Raw genomic sequence first — 18,993 nt, forward strand, 5'->3', positions numbered from 1 at the left:
TGAGCTTATCGATAAGATATTTTCTGCCCCCTCCCTCTCAGAACTGCCTTCAAAAACTACAGCCTCCGGCTCATAATTGACAATCTTGGACGTATTATTTAATTCTTACTCTTTGATAACACCATGGGCTCCCACATGACAGGCGAGAATGGCCAACTAGCCTTGCTTGATATCACAGTGGAATTCACGTTCGTCTCCCAGATCAAAGGCTAACCCCGCAGACCGCAAACCACAGCAAGATGCATTGAAATGCTAACCCATAGCTCTAGTGGAGGGTTAGAAATGCTCTTTTCAAACCAGCGCAAACACAAGATTTCCTTGCCTTCATTAGATATAACCGGTGCTCCGTCCAACATCGCTTATCTTATCAAGTACCTCTGCCAGAATCTGATGAAAGACGAGCGTAAGGAGCTGTTCGTCCTGGATGACTCAGTGTAGGCTGTTTCCTTCAAAATTAAGCTCCCTGATTAATGCTAATATATGGTACTTTACAGACGTCCTGGTATACTCGTGCTTATCAATGATGCGGATTGGGAGCTGGAGGGAGAAGAACAGTATCGAATACAACAAAATGATAATATTCTATTTGTATCGACTCTCCATGGAGGGTAGATTTGGGGGGGGAAAGGCAACAGGGACATATGCTCCTCATCATAGGCGAGGAAAAATCATGGCATATCTTTACATATATAAATGTGACATTAACGGTCCGTTATACGACGTCCTCAACGTGGAGTTGCGAGATCCTTTCTGGGTTGCGTGGCGTCCTCAGCCCACTTTGTGGAGTCCCTCCTCTAGTCAGAGCACCAATGGAGCCATCGGGCATCGGAGAAACAGTGCCACTAGGTGGCACTGGTATTTTGATGTCTTCAGGAGAACCGGGGATTATTTCTGGCGGAAGATTTGGGACATGTATCCTTTTGGCTTCGTTATTATAACTTGCGGGAATAATCTATTTAAGCAGGCGAGTTAATTCCGCATTATTTAGAGAGTTGGGATTCAACCAATTACCTCGATGATTTCATCTCGAGGGAACGACAAGAAGGGGATGTCGGCTGCGTTACACGCCATCAGATAGCCGTACAGCACACGGAGAACGCTCTCGTGCGCGATGATAAGGAGATCGTTTCTCTCACGTTCCAACTCGAGAATAATAGGCTCAAGCCGAACAGCCAGATCATGGTACGACTAAAACATTAGCAAATGCAGCCTCTCCGGGTTAGATCACGCTCACCTCAGCCCTAGGGTAGCGATGATGGTAGGGATCTTCATCGTGCTGTTTTACTTCATCAGGGTATTCCTCCCGGATCCGCCTTTCTGACATTTTTTCACACACTCCCGGGTTTAGCTGGCTCAATTGCGACCTGTGACGCGTTTTAAAGCCTTTTTTATGCAGGTATTGTGCAGTTTCTATTGTCCTGCGCCGTGTTGAAGTCCATACAATAAGTGGTCGTGCTTGTGCTTCTAAATCTCCTTGTTCCAAGGCGACTCGCCTTTCCTCCTCACGGTGTTCAAGAAGTCGTCGGGTCATTTTTTGAGCATATTCCTCCCCCTTCGGAGAAAGGGACGCATCTGCCTTGTAAGAATCCGCTTCGAGAGAAGTTCCAGCCTGCAAAATAATTAGCGGATTTCATAAGTTTACCACCCATTCCATAACAATGACGTACCCGTGCGAAATATGTACGTCTATTTTGGATATGCAGATTCAAAAGATAGAAAACGATACGATGGTGAAGATACCCGAAACTGCAGTTGTTTATCATCATTTTGTCCCCAGCATTAATCATCTGATATTGTCAGCGAAGAATCTAGGATAGGTTTGAGTGTAAAGGGACCAACCTTAATATAATTCAAATCTTTTTCTTCCATAGTCTGAAACTGTGGTATACGGGCCGAAATTCTCGCTAAGTAATCCTTTACAGCGTCTTTAGGATCCCATCCTTTGTACTAGTGCGTCCCTTACATGAGCTTCGTTTAGCAGCTTGGAGTCTTCATCGAGAACTCACATCGGGTGAAGATATTTTTACCCTTTGGACGTTCTCCTCAATTATCCTCTCATTGTCACACCATGATTCAATAAAGAGAGTCTAAACATATTAGTCAAGCCTCGGAGACATTTGGGCACTTTGTAATCTCACTTGAATGCCGTATTTACCAAACTCCTTTGCGAGTGACCTTCTACCTGCTGCGATAGGGTTGACAGCATCATATATGGCAACTTGACCATTTTCATCGCTAAGGAAATGGTATATATCATCTCTGCACTTTTTGACAATTTTTTGTCTCAAAAGAACGGATGAAGCGGATGCTAACAATGCAAGGTAAGCGAATGATCCAGGCTAGCTAGTGATGAAAACAGGATATCGATAATTAAATGAGAAAATCAAGATTCATATAGACCAAGTTGGGTCGGATCGGGGGAATGTTCGGATCGTACACTCGAGTCAGGAGGGGAATTTCACCACACCTTTCACGAAGAAATAGTCCTCAGGGAGATCCTGTCCCGGGACAACTGTGGCACGTCGATAGTCTCCAAGATGGAATATGCGGGTCTTAACACCTAGCCTGTACAGTCACAAAACAAGTCACTGGGTCAGACCGGAATGAAGTCAACACTAGCATAACATGATTCAGGTGAGACATTACACACCAACGCAAATATCTTGCGATAGCCACCGAAATGTGACTGAGAACATACGGTTAGTCATTGGTATATGTAATTAGTGCACGATATACCGACGTTTTGCCTCTGGCGGGTAAGCCAACAGTAATAATGACAATTCGACCAGAGTGGAACAGACGGCCAGACTCTGTACTGTAGAGCTGTGCCGGTGCAATCTCCGGTTTATCCGGAAGATCGTGAATAGCGTCCACGAACGTGCTAGACTTTCGCCGGAATCGAGGCGAGCTGGCGATAACATCCGGATTTCTGATAGCGGTTAGAGCGAGTCCACAGACCGAGCTCATCCAAAGATATAAAGACTAGTCGCTTATTCTAGCGATCACACATATATGACAGGCCGAAAGGACCGCATAGGAAGCAACACCTACAGATGGGTATCCATCGTTGAGACTTAAAAATCGGGCTCCCGGCACGGAACTAAACTCAAAAGCCGGAGGAGGGGGTGCGACTTTCACTTGAGTCCGGCAAAGATCCTGCAGGGTCCAGGACAGGGTCAAGCAAATGCAGGATATAAATGTCTTAAAGCTCCTTGAGCTTCAAGGCAGATAGCAGGAAGAATATAAATAGCCAGACAGGCCGACGGTTACTCTGTTGATGGTCCTTATCGGAGATGCTGATAAGGAATGATGATGTTCAAACTGGATGCACCAGGCATTCAACGGATGCAATTTTAGGCCGCCGGTCTTATATAGTTAATAAGAAAAAGAACAGTTTCCAGACTGTAGATAACGGCATCAAGTGGACGAGTATGCAGGCGACTTGCACGCGCTCTGGGTGAAATGATGGTTATGTGCACGAGAGCAGCCGGCCAGCGGCAGTAGAACACTTCCCAAACCGGTTAGCGACTAGGTCATGTGCCTTGGTGCCGATGATGTAAGCAGCAGGGACGGAGAAAATCTAAAGTTGACCTGCTTTTCGAAAGCTTCAACACCCAGTTGCTGGCTGCAAACCTGCACAACTGCTCGAAAGCGACAACTCCGGGACGCATAGGAGGGATTCAATTTGTTTGGCGTCGACTGGCAGATTCTGGCATTGGATATAGATACAGTCATCTGGCCGGTTCTTTCCTTTAGATTTTCTCTCCTCGATCCTGTCCTCCGAACACCATGGCCGATTTCGGTTCCGCGCTCAATTTTGTCACCGACAACGCGGTGGCTTCGATTCTCAAAGGCGCATACGATGCCTTTTCGGAACGAAGAGAAGCCCTTGGGCTGACGAACCCCGGAACCGTGGAGAATGTTGCCCGTGAAGTGCAGAAGGATGTTTTGCTCTCCAATTTCATGTTCACCGGCCTCCGCGCAGATCTGACAAAGGTCTTTGGCGTTTCTCCGCTTTTCAGAGTCTCGCATGCATTCACAATGGGTTCGCAAGGTAACCTGCCACCCTATGCCTTTTCCTCCATGTTTGGCACTCCCAGCGTAAGTTCCCTTTGACCACCCTTTTACCCACCTACATGGAATCGAGGGACCAAAGCCTGACATCTACCGTAGGTACTTATGCAAGGCAATATCGGCAGTGATGGAGCTCTTAACGCTGTCTGCAATTATCGGTGGACCTCCGCGCTGGTCACTAAAGCCAATGCCCAGATCATGCCGGGGGCAGCCCAGGGACTCATCCAAATCGACAACGACTACACCGGCTCGGATTTCTCTGTCTCCATCAAAGCGTTCAACCCATCATTCCTGGAGGGTGGCCTTACAGGAATATACATTGGAAGCTATTTGCAATCTATTACCCCAGGGTTGGCCCTTGGATTAGAGGCCATGTGGCAGCGTGCAGGACTCAATGCTCGCCCGGAGACGGCCATCTCATACTGTGCCAGATACAAGGGTAGTGATTGGATTGCAAGCGCTCAGTTGCAAGCCCAGGGAGCAATCAATGCGTCGTATTGGAAGAAGCTTTCCGATAAAGTGGAGGCAGGTGTTGACATGAACCTTCAATTTTCCCCAAGTGGCAACCCCATGATGGGTGGTGGCCTTCGAAAAAAAGAAACTACAACCGTTGGGGCAAAATACGAATTCAGAGCATCAACTTTCAGGGCTCAGATTGACAGCTCTGGAAAGTTGGGCTGTCTCTTGGAGAAAAGAGTTGCCATGCCCATCTCTTTGACCTTCGCTGGAGAGATCGACCAAGTCAAGGTTAGTGACCACTTGAGTGAGACCCTTTGAACCGGTCTAAGATATTATTCTAACTTATGCGATAAATAGCAACAAGCGAAAATTGGCCTCGCTGTATCATTCGAGATGGCCTCAGAGGAATTAATGGAGCAGCAGGAAAGTGGTGACATGGCCAACGTCGCAGCACCACCATTTTAATGACGATGACACTCATGACATCCTTCTCACCGCATCACATCCCATCATCCGGGAAACAGGCGCGCTCGTGACCACCTTCAACCTGCCTCTTTATTACATTCAATGCTTTTAATACCGGACTCCTGGTATACCTTCTGGGACGCCCCGGAGGGAAATCCATTTCCCCTTTACTTGTATATCCGTGAGGCGGTCATAACTGGCGCATCGGGATCGATCTTCCTTGTATAGACTACCTCTGTACCGTTGTCTGCATTACATCCCCCCATTCGCCTCGTTCTCCATTCTACCTTTTCCCTTCATTGCTTCCTCTATTTCTGTATTTTTCGACCGTGCCCTGGTGACTGTTTCGTCACGGGCGGCTGTGGGTTTGATTCTGACGGGTTTACTCGGTTCGAAAGCGTTGACGTGATTTATTTTAGAGGAAGGTTCACTTGTAAAATAAAGTCTTGATTATGGCAGCAAAATGGGATTGTGTTTCGACCGTTCTGAGCTGGCGGCCTGGCAGGCATTCAGGGCTCACACAACCTGGTTGGAATCGACGATGCGGATTGGGAAGAAACTAGTTGGCTGAAGGGTTCTAGCAGCTTCGTTAGCGACTGGATCACTTTGAATTCTCAAAAAAGTTGAATCATGGTTGAAGCATATCAATTTCAACAATCTTCTTTAAGTGGTAGCACTAGCACCGAGACGCAGATGTGTATGCCTTGCACATACTTATAATCTCTAGTCGAAAGGAGCCTTCATGAATCATATTTGGTTGGGGGTCTTGAGCCGCTCCAACACACGATGTACGATTCCTCTTTGGGGTGTGCGAGGTGTCCCGTCTTCAAACATTCATACTTAACAGATATTGCTCTCAGTTGACGATAGGAGTTGCCAGCGACACTTGTCAGTCTCCGCTCGCAAACGAAAAGGCCCGGGCATGACTAGCAGAGGTATGACGAGCCTTAGAATCCGCACAGCTGCATCGAAGCTATCCTGCCGGTGCAGGGCTTTTCGCGTTCAAAGGTGTTGGCCCCAACAAACAGTGTAGATTTTGGACTGCAAGATATTAGCCCAGTTCGAAATCCACCGTGGGCCAGGCCCAGGTGTTCGAGCTTTTGCTTGTGATCCAAAGCGCCTTTTCAACTGGTCTTTGGAGAGTCCAACATGGAGTGGCATGATCGCCACAACTAGAGAGGGTGCAGCCACAGGAACCATGTTAACTAATGCGTTCAAGATGGCTTAACTTGTGAACTCGAACTATCGGCCGGGATGAGAAGTGCTCAGTAACTAGTTCCTCCCATAGATAGCTACCAGGCTGGAGTCGAGTTCAATCCGGACTTTTATTTCGAGGAGATGAAGAGCAAGCTCCGCCCCCTGTTCATGGATCGTCATCCGTGACTCGCAAGAAAAAGTGCGGAATACTCGAAATGCCGACCATCCTGCGCCATGAGCTGGCCTATCAGGTCTTGCTTACATCAGTAACTAGTATTTCCGCTGCAGAATAAATACGAAGATTTCCCGCAGGTGCATATCCTCTGGCGCAGATATCAATCCCAACCAGACATGATTAGGGAACCCAGGATACAGAGCTGCACACCCTGAACACAAGGCCGATCGGTATTAAAGGTCAAGCAATTAGGTTACAGCATTTCATAAGGCCATATCTTTGCTGTGCCGTATTACCAAGCAGTCACTGAGCGTGGTCTCTGTAACCAACCCAGCACCGAGGCGCTGCCTAGATAGCCAGAGGTTGGAAAGTGCGCGTCTCCTTTGGCGATCTTTGCCAGTGTCAATGATGGAAAGGGCGGACGAGGGGGAAGGAAGGGATCGTGTGCTTCGTCGCTGTCAACAGCCAGCATCTCAACTTGTAAGGGAAGTGTGCGAGCATTTACCGTCCTCGAGTCAAGTTTGTTTGGGCTTCGTGCTTCCAACAGTCGTTCGGAAATGGCCCCGGGCCTACCTCTCACACTAGGCCGATCAATAATTTCAAGTTCATGCTCCTAAAAGCAGAGTACTCTCTGATAGGAACGCAGAGTGGTCTGCAAAGTAGCTTTTCTGAGGTCGGTCCCGCAGGTTCTATGCACAATTGTGCGGCCTATGCATCATTTGCCCTTTTGAAATATGGAAAAAGAAAGCGAGCTGCGATAAGCATATGCAGCTTTCTTTCCCCTGTCTCCGCTTCATTGTTGGTTCGGACATGTGAAATCAGGAAGTACGTAGATCAGACGGACCAGAGCCCAGCAATCCAGCATGCGGTTAGTCCCTGTGTTTCTCTCCCTCTCTCCCTTTCTTTTCTTCTTTTTTTTTCTTTTTTTCTTTTTTTCTTGGAAGAGCTCGACAGACTGCATGGAATGTGAGCGGCATGGCGCATTTCAACTTGTTCAACCGTCCGGAACACAATGTGCGCGCGAACTCGTGGGGAGAGGACACATTTCATGAGAAAGTCCGTCTCACGTCGGAGTATTAAGTACATACCAAGTACTCCGTATACGATGGCAGTCGGCTCCAGGGTAAGATACATGCAGTGCATTGACTCCGTATTTCTCATCGTCCCCGGTCTCGTCTTGCTCTCAAGCCCAGGGCCATACATATACCCGATGATGTAAGTCTCCTTTTTGGCTTGATACCAGCGGGAATGTGCACGCCTTTGGAAATTCACGCACTGTTCAAATAGTGTGTTAAGCAATGTGCAAGTTACCAAAATACTCCGCTAAATCCCCGTTCCCTGCTTATCACAATTATCCGGGATATAGCTTAATGTAATCCGTTTATATAGATTTGCTTCTGTCATAACAGAGTCCGCGTAAGAGGCTTTATGCTCGAGAAAGCTCGGGGAACGTGAATGAGATATTGGAGCAAAAATAAGAGCACGCCGGCGCACGAGCCTCGCCTTGGTTTGCTAGTGAGTTTTACCCATAGGCGCTAGCCGTGCCCATGGTTAAAACGGCGTGGCGATATATCGGTAGCTCGTCCATATCTAAAGGATCCTGCCTGGGTGACTGAATTTCTCTTAGCATCATCCTTGCCGTGTCCCTGGGTGTCTCCTGGGAGGTTGGCGCGCCAAGGGGTTGTACGCGCTCTAACCCATGCGAGAGCTTCTGCGCAATTCCCGTTTCGGCAGCAGGAGTGGCTCCACCTGCCTTCGGCTGTTCAGCATCCATCACCATCGCTAGAAAATATGTCAGGGCTCGCAAAAAGATGATTGTGAGGGACCGGGCGGGAACGTATGGCTGCAGACTGGTTACACTAGGCGATGCCAAAGATCTGCCCAGCCCAGAAACACCAGGAAAGCTCCGACTCGCGCAGCCCAGAGCTCTTCAGACTACCCACAAGCACAGGGCCGGGGGGCAACGTTGTGGGAGATTTATTCTTAGCGTCGCTGCAAGGGAGGATGATGGCCGCCTCAGTTACCTGGACCCGCCGCTAAGTCCTACGGAGTTATGGACATGGATGCCAGTCATGATCACCTGAGCAGGAGGCGGCGGACCCACCCAGCTAGTGGCTTCCAGCTGATCTGCTGATTCGGCACCTGGTTGCGCCACGCTTTTCCCAAAGCAGATTAACCCGGCTCGGTGGGCAGGAACCTGAAGTCGACTCTCCACAGTCTACGGAGTAGGTGGAGGAGAGAAATCCACATCAGAGGCACACTTTTTCAATTCTCCACGAGGATTCCTGGGGAATGTGAAGTCGTGCCTGAATCCAAAAGGAAGTTTCGGCAAAGGAACCTCCCCGGGATGATACATGGAAACGAAACACGGTAATATTAGGAGTATCACGTCAATATGTCTACGATACTTCGTAGACCGTTGCCTCTTCGAATTTTGAGCCAGTGTTCGGATCGAGGGGCGCCCGGCCACCAGAGCGATGGTTACAATGCGCCGCGCGCCGCGAAAGGGTACCAAGTTACATGCTCTGTCCAAAATCCGCCGAGCTTTCCGCAACTCAAATTGGCTTGGTTTTGGAGTATGTTGTGGCAATAAGCATAGACGTAAGGTGGCGTAATACAAGCTCCATATATTGGTTTTGGAGGGACAACCACGGAAAGTCCCTTGCTAAGGCTACCATGTACCCGGTACCTTTGATAATTAGACACCGCTTGATTCTTGCTGTTCCTGCAGCAACCTCATGGACAAGGCTGCGATGGCTTCAGCACTGAGCACTTTGGGTAAATCGAAATTGACAAAACTCTGTCAAGGTTGAATATCAAGCCCTTGATTCGAGAGCAGCTTCCCCAGCGTTTCGGTTCGCAAATTTCAGGAGGGTATACATACCTGCGGAAGGAGGAGCCGATCCCGATATCACACCGCCCTGGCGCAAGTTTGACTGGTCGTGGCGCTGGTCCATCTGAGCCTGGGAATCTGCTCGACGCAGCTCACGAAAAAAATGAATCAGTCAAGGCACGTGAGTATTTTTAGACATTTCGTCATTTTTGCAAGAAGCGAGTTGTTTTAACGAATCAGAGCTCACTCCTGAGTGTGAAACATAAAAGTCCAAACGTATCCGGACATATGTATGTCTATGTGTGGACGGGCGGGAGGATGTATGGAGTAACGGGAATGTTCCAGCCCCGTCATCGCGCCGTGACCGGCTTAATGAAGGAGTGAGCCGGGATTTGTAAGAAAAAGAAGTTTCCCGCGAGCCGTTTGGCCAATCTGCTCTTTGCAGCGATCTGGCCACCCACCGGTCATCCTCAAACGCTGCACAACTTAAGACGGCAACGTCGATCATGAACTCAGTTCTTAGAAAGAGAGCACTTTCGTCCGTCGAACCCATAGCTTAAAATAGATAGTTATACTTCGTCTTAATTTTGCGAGTGAAAGTCGCGCCCGCTACGGAATACATGCACTGCTAGGCAGAAAATGGATACAAATATTCGTTTGCGGCGGTTGAATATTGTGTAACAGGATAACCCGCGAGCTCGATCCAGGTGAGTAACTGTGGACGGATTGTCCCAAGAGGATCTGCTGAGGAGGTACTGCACACGAAGCGTAGCCTATTAAGATGTCACTGCTCGGAAGTACAGGTCGATAAGCCAGTCGGATGTAATGATCTTTCACAGCTACTGCAGATGTTGTATCTGTGGAGGAGGAATTTATGGTTCTGTTCCTGCATTGGCGCAATAGAAAGCAGTCGAAATAGAATTTGATATTATTATAATTCCAAATTTTGGGACGGGGAGATGTCAAGAACACCAGTGACTTCATGTTTGCTTGGCGATACCGGTGACTGACGATGAAGCCAGCGGTGGATCGGGGAAGCACAGAGCTTCTCTTGTGTGGGCGGGCTTCTCGGGCCCTTGTGTGTATCGTCGCCAAGGAGAGCCGATGAAGCTAGCAACCTACCCCTCCTCATCTGCAAGCGGCTACCCGAGAGGAGAAGGCCCAAATAGTTTGCTGGGAATAGCAAGCGGATTCCAGGCATCACAAGCAGAACTTCTGCATCGCAGTGACGAGAACGACCAGGCAGATGCACCTGTCAGGTTCAATGTTGCCAATGGCCCTGTGCTGGTCGAGTCGTGCGCTCGGCGAATTAATATCCCAACCTACGTATATGTACAGAGCGCACTCCGTACATCTTGTCCTGTGTAGGGTTAGTGGTGAGCGCCGGGCTGGTACGAGCTTTGTTACCTTAGCGCCGTTAGCCAGCAATCGGCGGCCAATCAATGACCAATCCCACGGTTGCCATAGGCCAGCTCCTTGTAAGATTCATTACGGGCGAAAATTGCAATTGGTCACCCGACCAACCAGCATCGCTGTTCATCAGCAGTCGCAACCGCCAACCCTTCTCTCACACCCAGCCTGCGCTCCCATGGATGTTCCTGAGAACTGGAAACTCGACGTCGCCCGCGCACCCGGCATGCTTATTCAGCTACGCAGGTGATCAGCTGAGACGTGTGTACTCCCGGTCTTCACGTCATCGCCTCCCATTCTTTGGGCGTTTTGGAACCTTTTCAGAAGTTATTGGAAGAGAGACTTCGGGGCGGGGGTCATGGTTGAGCTAAAGGTAACTCTGGACGCAACTTGCTGGCCCGAAACTTCTCTGTGCATGCCCCTCCTTGGGCTCAAGCCATGCTGAAACTCTTCGGGCTGCCAGGATTTCACATCAAACACACATACCTCGTCAGCTTGAATTTCAAGTATATATTGGAACTTGGTTTGGGCATTCGAGCCCATTCTTTTTTCTGTTTCAGGAGCCGTGAATGTCCTTGTCGCTCTGCTTGAGTGGCGTTTCGTCAGGCTGAAGCACGTGGACATTGACGTCTTCCAAGCACACACACACTATTTCCACGAACCTTCCCTGCGTAATTACGCGGTAATGCGATGCAGCAGGGAAAATTACGCGCTCCTGTGCTGGGAGGGGGCCAAGTCACTGCCAGGCAACGTTGCTTTCTCGCGAGTCCTGGAATTTGCTCTGGCAGATAGCTCAAAATAGATTGCTGGACGGCGCCGTAGGGGTCCGAAGAGCAGGTAGATTGTGTGGATAGCGTTCCGTTTCTGCGTTGCGGAGGATTCCTGAGGTGCATGCTCCATGACACCAGGCCGTCATGTATCAGCTTGTAATGCAGCCAGATAACTTACATATGTTGTACTCCATAATACAATAAACTGCAGCAAAGACCCCCCTCAAGGAAAAGCAGTTCGCTTTCCGCAAGACTAACCACCGGTCGAGTCTTTGTAGCCACCAACCTTCAGCTCTTTTCCCTACCTTCACCTTCGGGTCCGTCCTTTTTTTATTCTTCCTGGGAACTTTCCATTCTTCACCTCTCCTTCATAACTGTCTCAAGAACAATATTCTCTGTGGTGTGGTGTTTTGAGGCTTAATCTGGTTCCCTGCATACATATCTCCCCCCCTGCCTGTGTCACTGCTTTTGCAGTGTTCCTCCCACTCCGCCTTCCCACACCGTGCTCCATTCTGGTGCTCGTCTCTCCATCAACGTCACCTGCCCTCTCAGACTCCTCTTCTTTTCTTCACTTTTGACACTCACCTTCAGTGAAAGTCCCCTTGTACTCACTCAATTCTCACTTTCTCACCTCTCGCAAGCTTTCGTCTGAGGTCAAAGTGAAGTTCCCTTCACTTTTCGTCGCATCATTCACTGTTGTGTTGTCTAGCCGCTCACTTTTCGTCGCATCTCCTCACTATTTAAGGCATTCACACCACCTTCCTCCCTCCATCCTCCTTTAACCTCTCTGCCAGCCTTCCTCATTCTCGATCTCCGCCAACGTTCCCCCGCCCCTCGATCGAAGATTCTTTCCCTGAACCCTGTCCTCTTCCAAGACGGACCCTACACCTGAGCCTACGCTCCACCTCTCTGCTTGACTTCTCCAGCCGTTCTCCGCTGTAGCCAGATTTGGACAGCGTCGTCTACCTACGGGTTCCGTTTCTGCCTGCAATGTCACAGAATCGGCCCAGCATGTTTTCAAGCTTGCGTATGGGGGGTAAGTCGTTTCTGCTCCGTAGTCGATCCCACATTTCGAATTGAACTGACTGAGAAATTTTCGGCTGTTGCAGAGGTCATTCGCGAGAAAGTTCAGGATGGCGTGACTGGCGAAACTCGGGAGATGCAGTATACACAGTGCAAGATTGTTGGCAATGGTTCCTTTGGAGTTGTCTTTCAGACCAAGCTCTCTCCAGGCGGAGAGGATGCTGCCATTAAGCGTGTTCTCCAGGACAAACGTTTCAAGGTTGGTCGTGCCCTTCTTCGTTACGCCCGCTGCAAATATTGAAGCTAAAGTCCATCAGAACCGTGAGCTGCAGATTATGCGCATTGTTCGTCACCCGAATATCGTCGAACTCAAGGCATTCTACTATTCCAACGGAGATAGGGTAAGTCTAGTCACTGTCCTTAATTCTTTCAAGTTTGCGGCAACTGACTGGAAACCCCGATCCATCCGCAGAAAGATGAAGTTTACCTGAATTTGGTCCTCGAATTTGTGCCTGAAACCGTCTATCGTGCATCTCGTTACTTTAACAAGATGAAAACCACTATGCCTATGCTTGAAGTCAAGCTTTACACTTACCAGCTTTTCCGAGCTCTCGCATACATCCACTCACAGGGTATCTGCCACCGTGACATTAAACCTCAGAACCTCCTTCTCGACCCTAGTACCGGCGTGCTCAAGCTTTGCGATTTTGGGAGCGCCAAGATTCTTGTTGAGAATGAGCCCAATGTTTCATACATCTGCTCACGTTACTATCGTGCACCGGAACTGATCTTTGGAGCAACTAACTACACCACTCAGATCGGTATTTCACCTTGGTGTTCTTCGATTCCCTTTTTCCACTTGTAATCGCTAATCAGAATATAGACGTTTGGTCCACTGGATGTGTCATGGCAGAATTGATGTTGGGCCAGCCGTTGTTCCCCGGTGAATCCGGTATCGATCAGCTCGTTGAGATTATCAAAGTTCTCGGTACTCCGACCCGTGAGCAGATTAAGACCATGAACCCGAATTATATGGAACACAAATTTCCGCAGATTAAACCTCATCCCTTCAACAAGGTATGCAGCGCAACGTCAGCTTTTAGCGTTCTATTTACTAACGAAACCACCGTGAAGGTCTTCCGCAAGGCTTCACCTGAGGCTATTGATTTGATCACTGCTCTCCTTGAATATACCCCGACCCAGCGTCTTTCCGCCATCGAGGCTATGTGCCACCCGTTCTTCGATGAATTGAGGGACCCGAATACTCGCTTGCCGGATTCACGCCACCCAAGTGCTTCTGCCCGTGAATTGCCCAAGCTTTTTAACTTCACTCACCATGGTAAGTCAAATAACTCCGCCAAATACACATCGCGAGCTGACGTGTTCTCTAGAGCTGTCCATTTCTCCTTCATTGAACCATAAGCTGGTGCCTCCTCATGCAAAATCCGAACTTTTTTCCCGCGGTATTGATATTGATAATTTCATTCCGCTCAAAAAGGAAGAAATGATGGCACGCCTTGACTGAATTAAAACTTCAGCTCATGAACCACAAACTCTATTCTTGTTTGCTGGAAGTGACAAATGCTCGTCTCGAAGTCTTTCTCTCTTGACATGACTTTGGAGTTTTCAAGCTTATGCATCGAACGGTTCTTTTCTTCAAAACAGAAATTTAAAAACACCAAAAATCCCCTCGAGTTATCGTCTAGACCTTCGCTGCATGAAAACCTCGAACCTAAAATGCTTTACAATCATGCCATTCATGGTTTTGATGGTGCCAAGCGGCAATGAATCAATGATTTCCTTTTTCTGATCATGATATGGTGAACGCGTGATACCATGGAGTTATCGGACAGGTCGGTGGGGTCTTGAAATCATATTTCCGGAAATTGCAAGTGAATAGGGACATGTTATGCCTGCTGAAACTTTTTTCTTTTTCATTTTTCTTACTTATTAACCAAGGTGTCTCAATGATAGGCGTGGTGGGGGGGAGGGTAGCCGAGAGTGACAGGATGGCTTTGCGAGAAGATTGAGTAAACGGGTAAAAGCAAAGCGAGACAGCCTGAGTTTGGGGATGACGTGTATTTTTTTTGTCGATATTCGCATTCGACGACGGCCTCCATATCCATGGACTATCATTGAATCCAGATACCTGCATTTCTTGTCTCTGTCAATCCTCAAAGTCCTTTGACCTTGCCTGAACCAGTGGTATTTATCATTTCCCACTATTTCCACCTTTCTCTCAACCCTTAACACACCACTCCGGGCTAACCGATCCTTTGACCTTGAACCGACCCCCTACTTTGTCACTACTTTCCATTCCCATTTTCATGTCTTACTACCTGAGAATTTGCAGCGTGGCGCATTCATGGTTTTTGCAATAGGGAGCTCTGTTTTATTCTGAATCCATGATGCTTGCATAGTTATATAGGTATTATAGCACCTGTCTTATACTACAAAGCACATTTTCTGAAATTTGGATTTTCCAGCTCACAGGAAGTACAGTAGATATGGACATGTTTTATCACTGCTGTCAAGTCCTTTTAAGATCGTCGTGCCGGATATCATTTTAAGTTCACACGTGATGTCGGATAAATGTAATAGCGAGCCGCCGCCCGGCATTGGAAATGCCCCCATTCACCAGCTAACTGCAAACCTCATCTGATTGGGTGAGCTCTTTGGTTTGAGAGAGTCTGGAGTTCTGACAAGCACCCCAGTCGTCGCTTGGTGCAGACGCCGGAAATCGAATCGACCTCTCTGTGCAATTGACCGCTCAAGCTCGAGAGTAACTATATCCTCCTATCAAATGCCCCTGGCGTGAGGCAGGCAAAGCGGCAGGTAGTTAGAACTTTTGCAGTAGGTTTGGTTGCGGGAGCTCCTTTTTCTTTTTTTTTTTTTGTTCCTGTTGTCTCTTGGGGTTTGTGTTACTTGCCGCGTGGTGGGGACGAAATGCGGTATTGAGGTGCTCCATTAAGTGTTTGGATATGTTGCTGATTACTTGGATTGGTGATAGATATTCAACTACTGGATTAAAGGGTTTGACTGCGTTGGCGCACCGTTTATCGCACTGAAGGCTTTCCAGGCTATCAGTGAGATCGCGGGAGAGCGAGGTGTTTTCGCTTTCGCGCCGTCGGAAACGTGTGAAGTACTCGCGCTCTAGTGAAAAAAAAACGAGTTCTACAAATCACTACCATTTCTCGAGTTTGACCCTCTTTTTTGGCCATTGCTGTGAGGGCGTAGCTGTAGAAGCGATGGTGGACCACGAAGCGCGTCGGCCAGCGGGAGGATTTAACCGCAAAAGGCGGTACAGAGGTGCGTCTCTTGTCTATGGCTTATGTGCCTGCTTCCATCGCTCGTAGTGGTGGAGAATATACGTGTTAGGAGCTGGAGACTTATGAATTGAGCAGAGGATGAAGGAGGGGAGCGCCATCGACCGCGACGGCGATACGAGGAGCCGCTGTCTGCGTCAGTTAGGAGACAGCTTTTGACAATCGCGGAGTCGGTGAGTCGTTTTGCCCTAGGTGCATTCCTTGGGATCCAAGGTGTCTGCGGGGAGTGCTAACTTTCCTTGTGCGAATATAGGCCGTACGAAGAGTCGAAGACGATGTGGCCAAGATCGCAAACACTATCTGCGAACATTCTGAAGATGAAGAGGTGCAAAATGATTTCCAGGATTTGGTGTTGCAATTGTGAGCATTTTTTCGTCAGGACCTGGGTTGCTATTGCGACCGAAAGCTGACCATATTGATTTGGCCATAGGGTTATCGAACAGCCCTTTAAAATTCCCTTCGTTGCGGCGGTAGTCCTCCTGATCAACGCTCAAAAGTCTGAAATCGCTAGCCGGGCCTTCACCAAAGCTGGCGAAATGGCCCAGTCCTATATTGCTGCTGGCGAGTGGCGCGAAGTGAAACTTGTCCTTCGCTTTCTTGGCTGCCTTCAGGGCGCTTTCGAAGGGGATGGTATCTTCCCAATACTGGAAGAGCTTTTTTCTCGGGCTGTTGACTTGCAGACAGCGTCTTCTGATGATGTACGTATCCTCAAAGGCTACAACGGATGGGAGGGGTTTTACTAACGTATTCATAAAAACAGTCTCTCGGCCTTGAGCTTGTTAAGATTATTCTATACACGATATCCTATGTTATGGGGTCCTCAGCATCGGGGTTCGAATCCCATGCATCCGCGCTCTTGGAGAAGACGGATATCATCGCCTCGACACCGCATACGCTAGAGGCTCTCGTGGATCCTTTCCCATCGGAAGAAAAAACGGAGGAAGAGAGATTGAGCGCACTGGGCCTACTTCAAAAACAACTTCAGAACGAAGCTAAGAATTCTTGGGAACTTGCGTGCCTTCCCCGACCATGGAAGATGCCACCCAAGGAGGAGGACAACTCTGACAGAGACCCTCTCAAAAACGCCACCAAGCATCCCTTCCCGAGCATCTCTATTCCCGACCCAGTGAAGAACGGCCCACGGGCAATATTCCCTGAGATTTTCCTTTCGGTTTATGCTGACCAGAATATTGAGACCGTCCCTCCGACTACGGATATCGCCTCTTCCTTGATTAGAGATGTGTTGGTTGACACAATCAACATCCTCGACTACAACCGAATTGCCGCAGCCAAGTTTCTGATTGACGTTGACTGCTATTTCGCACCAACCACGTTCATCAAGCGTGCTACTCCCTTTGATAAATTGCGTGATGTAGCTCCGGATAAGCCGACCTGGAAGCCAGAGGATGTCGCGCTTGATGCGGTATTTTCTCAACTATTACAGCTGCCTTCGCCTGAACATAAGCAGGTATATTACCACTCCGTCTTGACTGAAGCTTGCAAAATTGCCCCGGCAGCCATTGCGCCAAGCCTGGGTCGAGCAATTCGATTCCTTTACCGCAATGTGGACAAACTAGATCTAGCTCCTACATACAGATTTCTTGATTGGTTCTCTCATCATCTGAGCAATTTCGGTTTCACTTGGAAGTGGACTGAGTGGTGAGTATATTAACCCTTCGATCTTTCAACCAATAGACCATTCGGGAATCTGACACCCTATAGGGTCGATGACGTTGAATTGCCAGCCGTGCATCCAAAGAAGGCTTTCATTATTGGCGCCTTGGATAAAGAGATCCGTTTGAGCTTCGCTCAGCGCATCAAGGGAACTATCCCGGAGCCGTACCAGGCTTTGATTTCTGAAAATAAGGAGAAGGATACTCCTGATTTCAAATACGCACAAGAGAGTACGTCTAACAGCTGTTACTAATTCACGGCAATGAGATACTAATGGAACACACAGCTACCCCGTATTCAAAAGAGGGCCAGGAAATTCTCCAACTCATCCGTAAAAAGGCGTCGGACGAAGAAATTGCCCCTGTCATCGCCTCTATCGAGGAGCAAGCCAAGGCCCATGGAATCGCTGACCCATCAATCCCGTCAACGGACGCCTTTGTCACATCCATTTGCTGCGTCGGCTCCAAATCGTTATCTCATCTTCTTTCCTCCATTGAACGATGCAAAGAGAGACTACTTGCCATTGGCCCCAGATCTGCAGCTGCCCGCCGCCAAATAATCACTTCTGTGATGGAATACTGGGTCGACCAGCCCGGAAATGCGGTGAATATCGTAGACAAGCTCCTCAATTATACCATCCTTACGCCTCTATCGGTCATCGAGTGGGCTCTCGTCGATAATCTTGCTGCTGGCAGTATTCTCGCCAAACCCCACATTTTCGAAATGATCTCCGCCACCATGGGCAAGGTTACGAACCGCATCCGACAGATTGTGGCTGCCCGCACTCAGCCGACGCTCGTGGAACCACAACTCAGCGTGATACAAGATGCGTTGACGAGGGAGAGCGCAGACATGAGAGCAATGTTTCGACTTATCGACGACTCTATTGTGCCCGTTGCTAGCGGAACAAACGATGTGATGATGGAGCGCGATGATGATAGTGCGTTGGCTCCGGAGAATGAGCTTATTCGTGAGTGGGGGAAAAGGTGGCTGAGAGTGTTTAGGCGGAAGGCTGCTGTGGAGGACGCGTTTATCACTGAGGCGATGGTTAATGCGGTGCCTGTAGGGACGATGCCGCCACCACAGCCGCAACCGCAGCCGGTACAGACTGCTATGGAAACCCATGGAGCGGATGGACAGAATGAGATGACCGATATTCAGTAGAAAGCAGTGAAGCACAGGGATCGATGCTTGATGGTGAAATGTATTTTTAAAACAGGTTGATTTGTGGCTACTAATCTGCAGTTTCGAGGGCTGTTAATTACTCAATCTTTCTGTTATCTTTTCCTTGGGTTTGTAATACCTATCCTTGCTATTCTACTGCAGTTTTTGAAAGTGGACTTTGGCTGGATGCCTCCCAATATGTGACTATATGTCACAGTACCGGACACTTCATGGCAGGCACTTCCAGCGAGGAAATTTTGGTCTTCACCTAGCTATGGACCATTATTCATTATGTTCAGCTGTGATATCCTAACCTTTCACAACCATAAATTGCATTGACGCGCGAACAGTGGACTTTCCCAAACCCCAAGCAAATGACTCACAAACTCATCAAGAGGATCTCTATCAGCAACAGTACATTAT

The 18,993-nt window shown here is 48.6% G+C and overlaps 7 protein-coding genes across 7 annotated transcripts; 4 read left to right on the forward strand and 3 right to left on the reverse strand.

The window, feature by feature from the left end:
* Nucleotides 1–91: 91 nt before the first annotated feature.
* CIMG_02620 (uncharacterized protein) lies at nt 92–957 on the forward strand. Its single transcript, XM_001248848.2, has 3 exons — nt 92–188; nt 270–434; nt 495–957. Exons 1-3 carry the CDS (start codon nt 124–126, stop codon nt 610–612), a joined length of 348 nt encoding a protein of 115 aa, XP_001248849.1. The 5' UTR covers nt 92–123; the 3' UTR covers nt 613–957.
* On the reverse strand, nt 639–3,448 carry CIMG_02619 (6-phosphofructo-2-kinase). The gene is made up of 11 exons (XM_001248847.2): nt 3,052–3,448; nt 2,741–2,929; nt 2,651–2,686; nt 2,468–2,565; nt 2,139–2,308; nt 2,007–2,087; nt 1,840–1,947; nt 1,668–1,787; nt 1,235–1,609; nt 1,012–1,188; nt 639–952 (listed from the first exon to the last, which is right to left on the reverse strand). The coding sequence occupies exons 1-11, from the start codon at nt 3,063–3,065 to the stop codon at nt 713–715; spliced, it is 1,608 nt and encodes a 535-aa protein (XP_001248848.2). The 5' UTR covers nt 3,066–3,448; the 3' UTR covers nt 639–712.
* A 175-nt stretch (nt 3,449–3,623) lies between these two features.
* On the forward strand, nt 3,624–5,637 carry CIMG_02618 (mitochondrial import receptor subunit). The gene is made up of 3 exons (XM_001248846.2): nt 3,624–4,101; nt 4,174–4,821; nt 4,891–5,637. Exons 1-3 carry the CDS (start codon nt 3,790–3,792, stop codon nt 4,996–4,998), a joined length of 1,068 nt encoding a protein of 355 aa, XP_001248847.1. The 5' UTR covers nt 3,624–3,789; the 3' UTR covers nt 4,999–5,637.
* Nucleotides 5,638–6,201: 564 nt separating this feature from the next.
* Nucleotides 6,202–8,395, reverse strand: CIMG_02616 (uncharacterized protein). The gene is made up of 3 exons (XM_001248844.2): nt 8,222–8,395; nt 6,876–8,152; nt 6,202–6,817 (listed from the first exon to the last, which is right to left on the reverse strand). The coding sequence occupies exon 2, from the start codon at nt 7,571–7,573 to the stop codon at nt 7,205–7,207; it is 369 nt and encodes a 122-aa protein (XP_001248845.2). The 5' UTR covers nt 7,574–8,152; nt 8,222–8,395; the 3' UTR covers nt 6,202–6,817; nt 6,876–7,204.
* On the reverse strand, nt 7,893–9,327 carry CIMG_12651 (uncharacterized protein; the record flags this gene model as incomplete). The annotated part of the gene is made up of 3 exons (XM_001248843.2): nt 7,893–8,229; nt 8,395–8,512; nt 9,255–9,327. 3 exons carry the CDS (start codon nt 9,325–9,327, stop codon nt 7,893–7,895), a joined length of 528 nt encoding a protein of 175 aa, XP_001248844.2.
* Nucleotides 9,328–11,769: 2,442 nt separating this feature from the next.
* Nucleotides 11,770–14,569, forward strand: CIMG_02613 (CMGC/GSK protein kinase). Its single transcript, XM_001248841.2, has 7 exons — nt 11,770–12,419; nt 12,493–12,665; nt 12,724–12,807; nt 12,879–13,227; nt 13,290–13,483; nt 13,541–13,745; nt 13,798–14,569. Exons 1-7 carry the CDS (start codon nt 12,374–12,376, stop codon nt 13,929–13,931), a joined length of 1,185 nt encoding a protein of 394 aa, XP_001248842.1. The 5' UTR covers nt 11,770–12,373; the 3' UTR covers nt 13,932–14,569.
* A 746-nt stretch (nt 14,570–15,315) lies between these two features.
* CIMG_02611 (cap binding protein) lies at nt 15,316–18,686 on the forward strand. The gene is made up of 7 exons (XM_001248839.2): nt 15,316–15,715; nt 15,811–15,905; nt 15,986–16,092; nt 16,163–16,430; nt 16,493–17,391; nt 17,455–17,636; nt 17,693–18,686. The coding sequence occupies exons 1-7, from the start codon at nt 15,655–15,657 to the stop codon at nt 18,568–18,570; spliced, it is 2,490 nt and encodes an 829-aa protein (XP_001248840.1). The 5' UTR covers nt 15,316–15,654; the 3' UTR covers nt 18,571–18,686.
* The last annotated feature ends 307 nt before the right edge of the window (nt 18,687–18,993 follow it).

Source organism: Coccidioides immitis, assembly GCF_000149335.2.
Source record: "Coccidioides immitis RS genomic scaffold supercont3.1, whole genome shotgun sequence".
NCBI lineage: Eukaryota > Fungi > Ascomycota > Eurotiomycetes > Onygenales > Onygenaceae > Coccidioides > Coccidioides immitis.

What these genes read in the sequence shown, in the direction of transcription:
- CIMG_02620 (XM_001248848.2), top strand. Translation starts at nt 124, where the DNA reads ATGGGCTCCCACATGACAGGCGAGAATGGCCAACTAGCCTTGCTTGAT. An exon ending in GATATCACAGTGGAATTCAC is followed by an intron (nt 189 to 269) that starts GTTCGTCTCCCA and finishes CCATAGCTCTAG; the next exon opens with TGGAGGGTTAGAAATGCTCT. An exon ending in TTCGTCCTGGATGACTCAGT is followed by an intron (nt 435 to 494) that starts GTAGGCTGTTTC and finishes GGTACTTTACAG; the next exon opens with ACGTCCTGGTATACTCGTGC.
- CIMG_02619 (XM_001248847.2), bottom strand. An exon ending in GACGTACATATTTCGCACGG is followed by an intron (nt 1,610 to 1,667) that starts GTACGTCATTGT and finishes ATTATTTTGCAG; the next exon opens with GCTGGAACTTCTCTCGAAGC. An exon ending in CTCGAGATGAAATCATCGAG is followed by an intron (nt 953 to 1,011) that starts GTAATTGGTTGA and finishes CTGCTTAAATAG; the next exon opens with ATTATTCCCGCAAGTTATAA.
- CIMG_02618 (XM_001248846.2), top strand. Translation starts at nt 3,790, where the DNA reads ATGGCCGATTTCGGTTCCGCGCTCAATTTTGTCACCGACAACGCGGTG. An exon ending in CCATGTTTGGCACTCCCAGC is followed by an intron (nt 4,102 to 4,173) that starts GTAAGTTCCCTT and finishes CATCTACCGTAG; the next exon opens with GTACTTATGCAAGGCAATAT. An exon ending in GAGAGATCGACCAAGTCAAG is followed by an intron (nt 4,822 to 4,890) that starts GTTAGTGACCAC and finishes TGCGATAAATAG; the next exon opens with CAACAAGCGAAAATTGGCCT.
- CIMG_02616 (XM_001248844.2), bottom strand. Translation starts at nt 7,573, where the DNA reads ATGTATGGCCCTGGGCTTGAGAGCAAGACGAGACCGGGGACGATGAGA.
- CIMG_02613 (XM_001248841.2), top strand. Translation starts at nt 12,374, where the DNA reads ATGTCACAGAATCGGCCCAGCATGTTTTCAAGCTTGCGTATGGGGG. An exon ending in TCCAGGACAAACGTTTCAAG is followed by an intron (nt 12,666 to 12,723) that starts GTTGGTCGTGCC and finishes AAAGTCCATCAG; the next exon opens with AACCGTGAGCTGCAGATTAT. An exon ending in TTTTAACTTCACTCACCATG is followed by an intron (nt 13,746 to 13,797) that starts GTAAGTCAAATA and finishes CGTGTTCTCTAG; the next exon opens with AGCTGTCCATTTCTCCTTCA.
- CIMG_02611 (XM_001248839.2), top strand. Translation starts at nt 15,655, where the DNA reads ATGGTGGACCACGAAGCGCGTCGGCCAGCGGGAGGATTTAACCGCAAA. An exon ending in TTTTGACAATCGCGGAGTCG is followed by an intron (nt 15,906 to 15,985) that starts GTGAGTCGTTTT and finishes GTGCGAATATAG; the next exon opens with GCCGTACGAAGAGTCGAAGA. An exon ending in CAGGATTTGGTGTTGCAATT is followed by an intron (nt 16,093 to 16,162) that starts GTGAGCATTTTT and finishes ATTTGGCCATAG; the next exon opens with GGTTATCGAACAGCCCTTTA.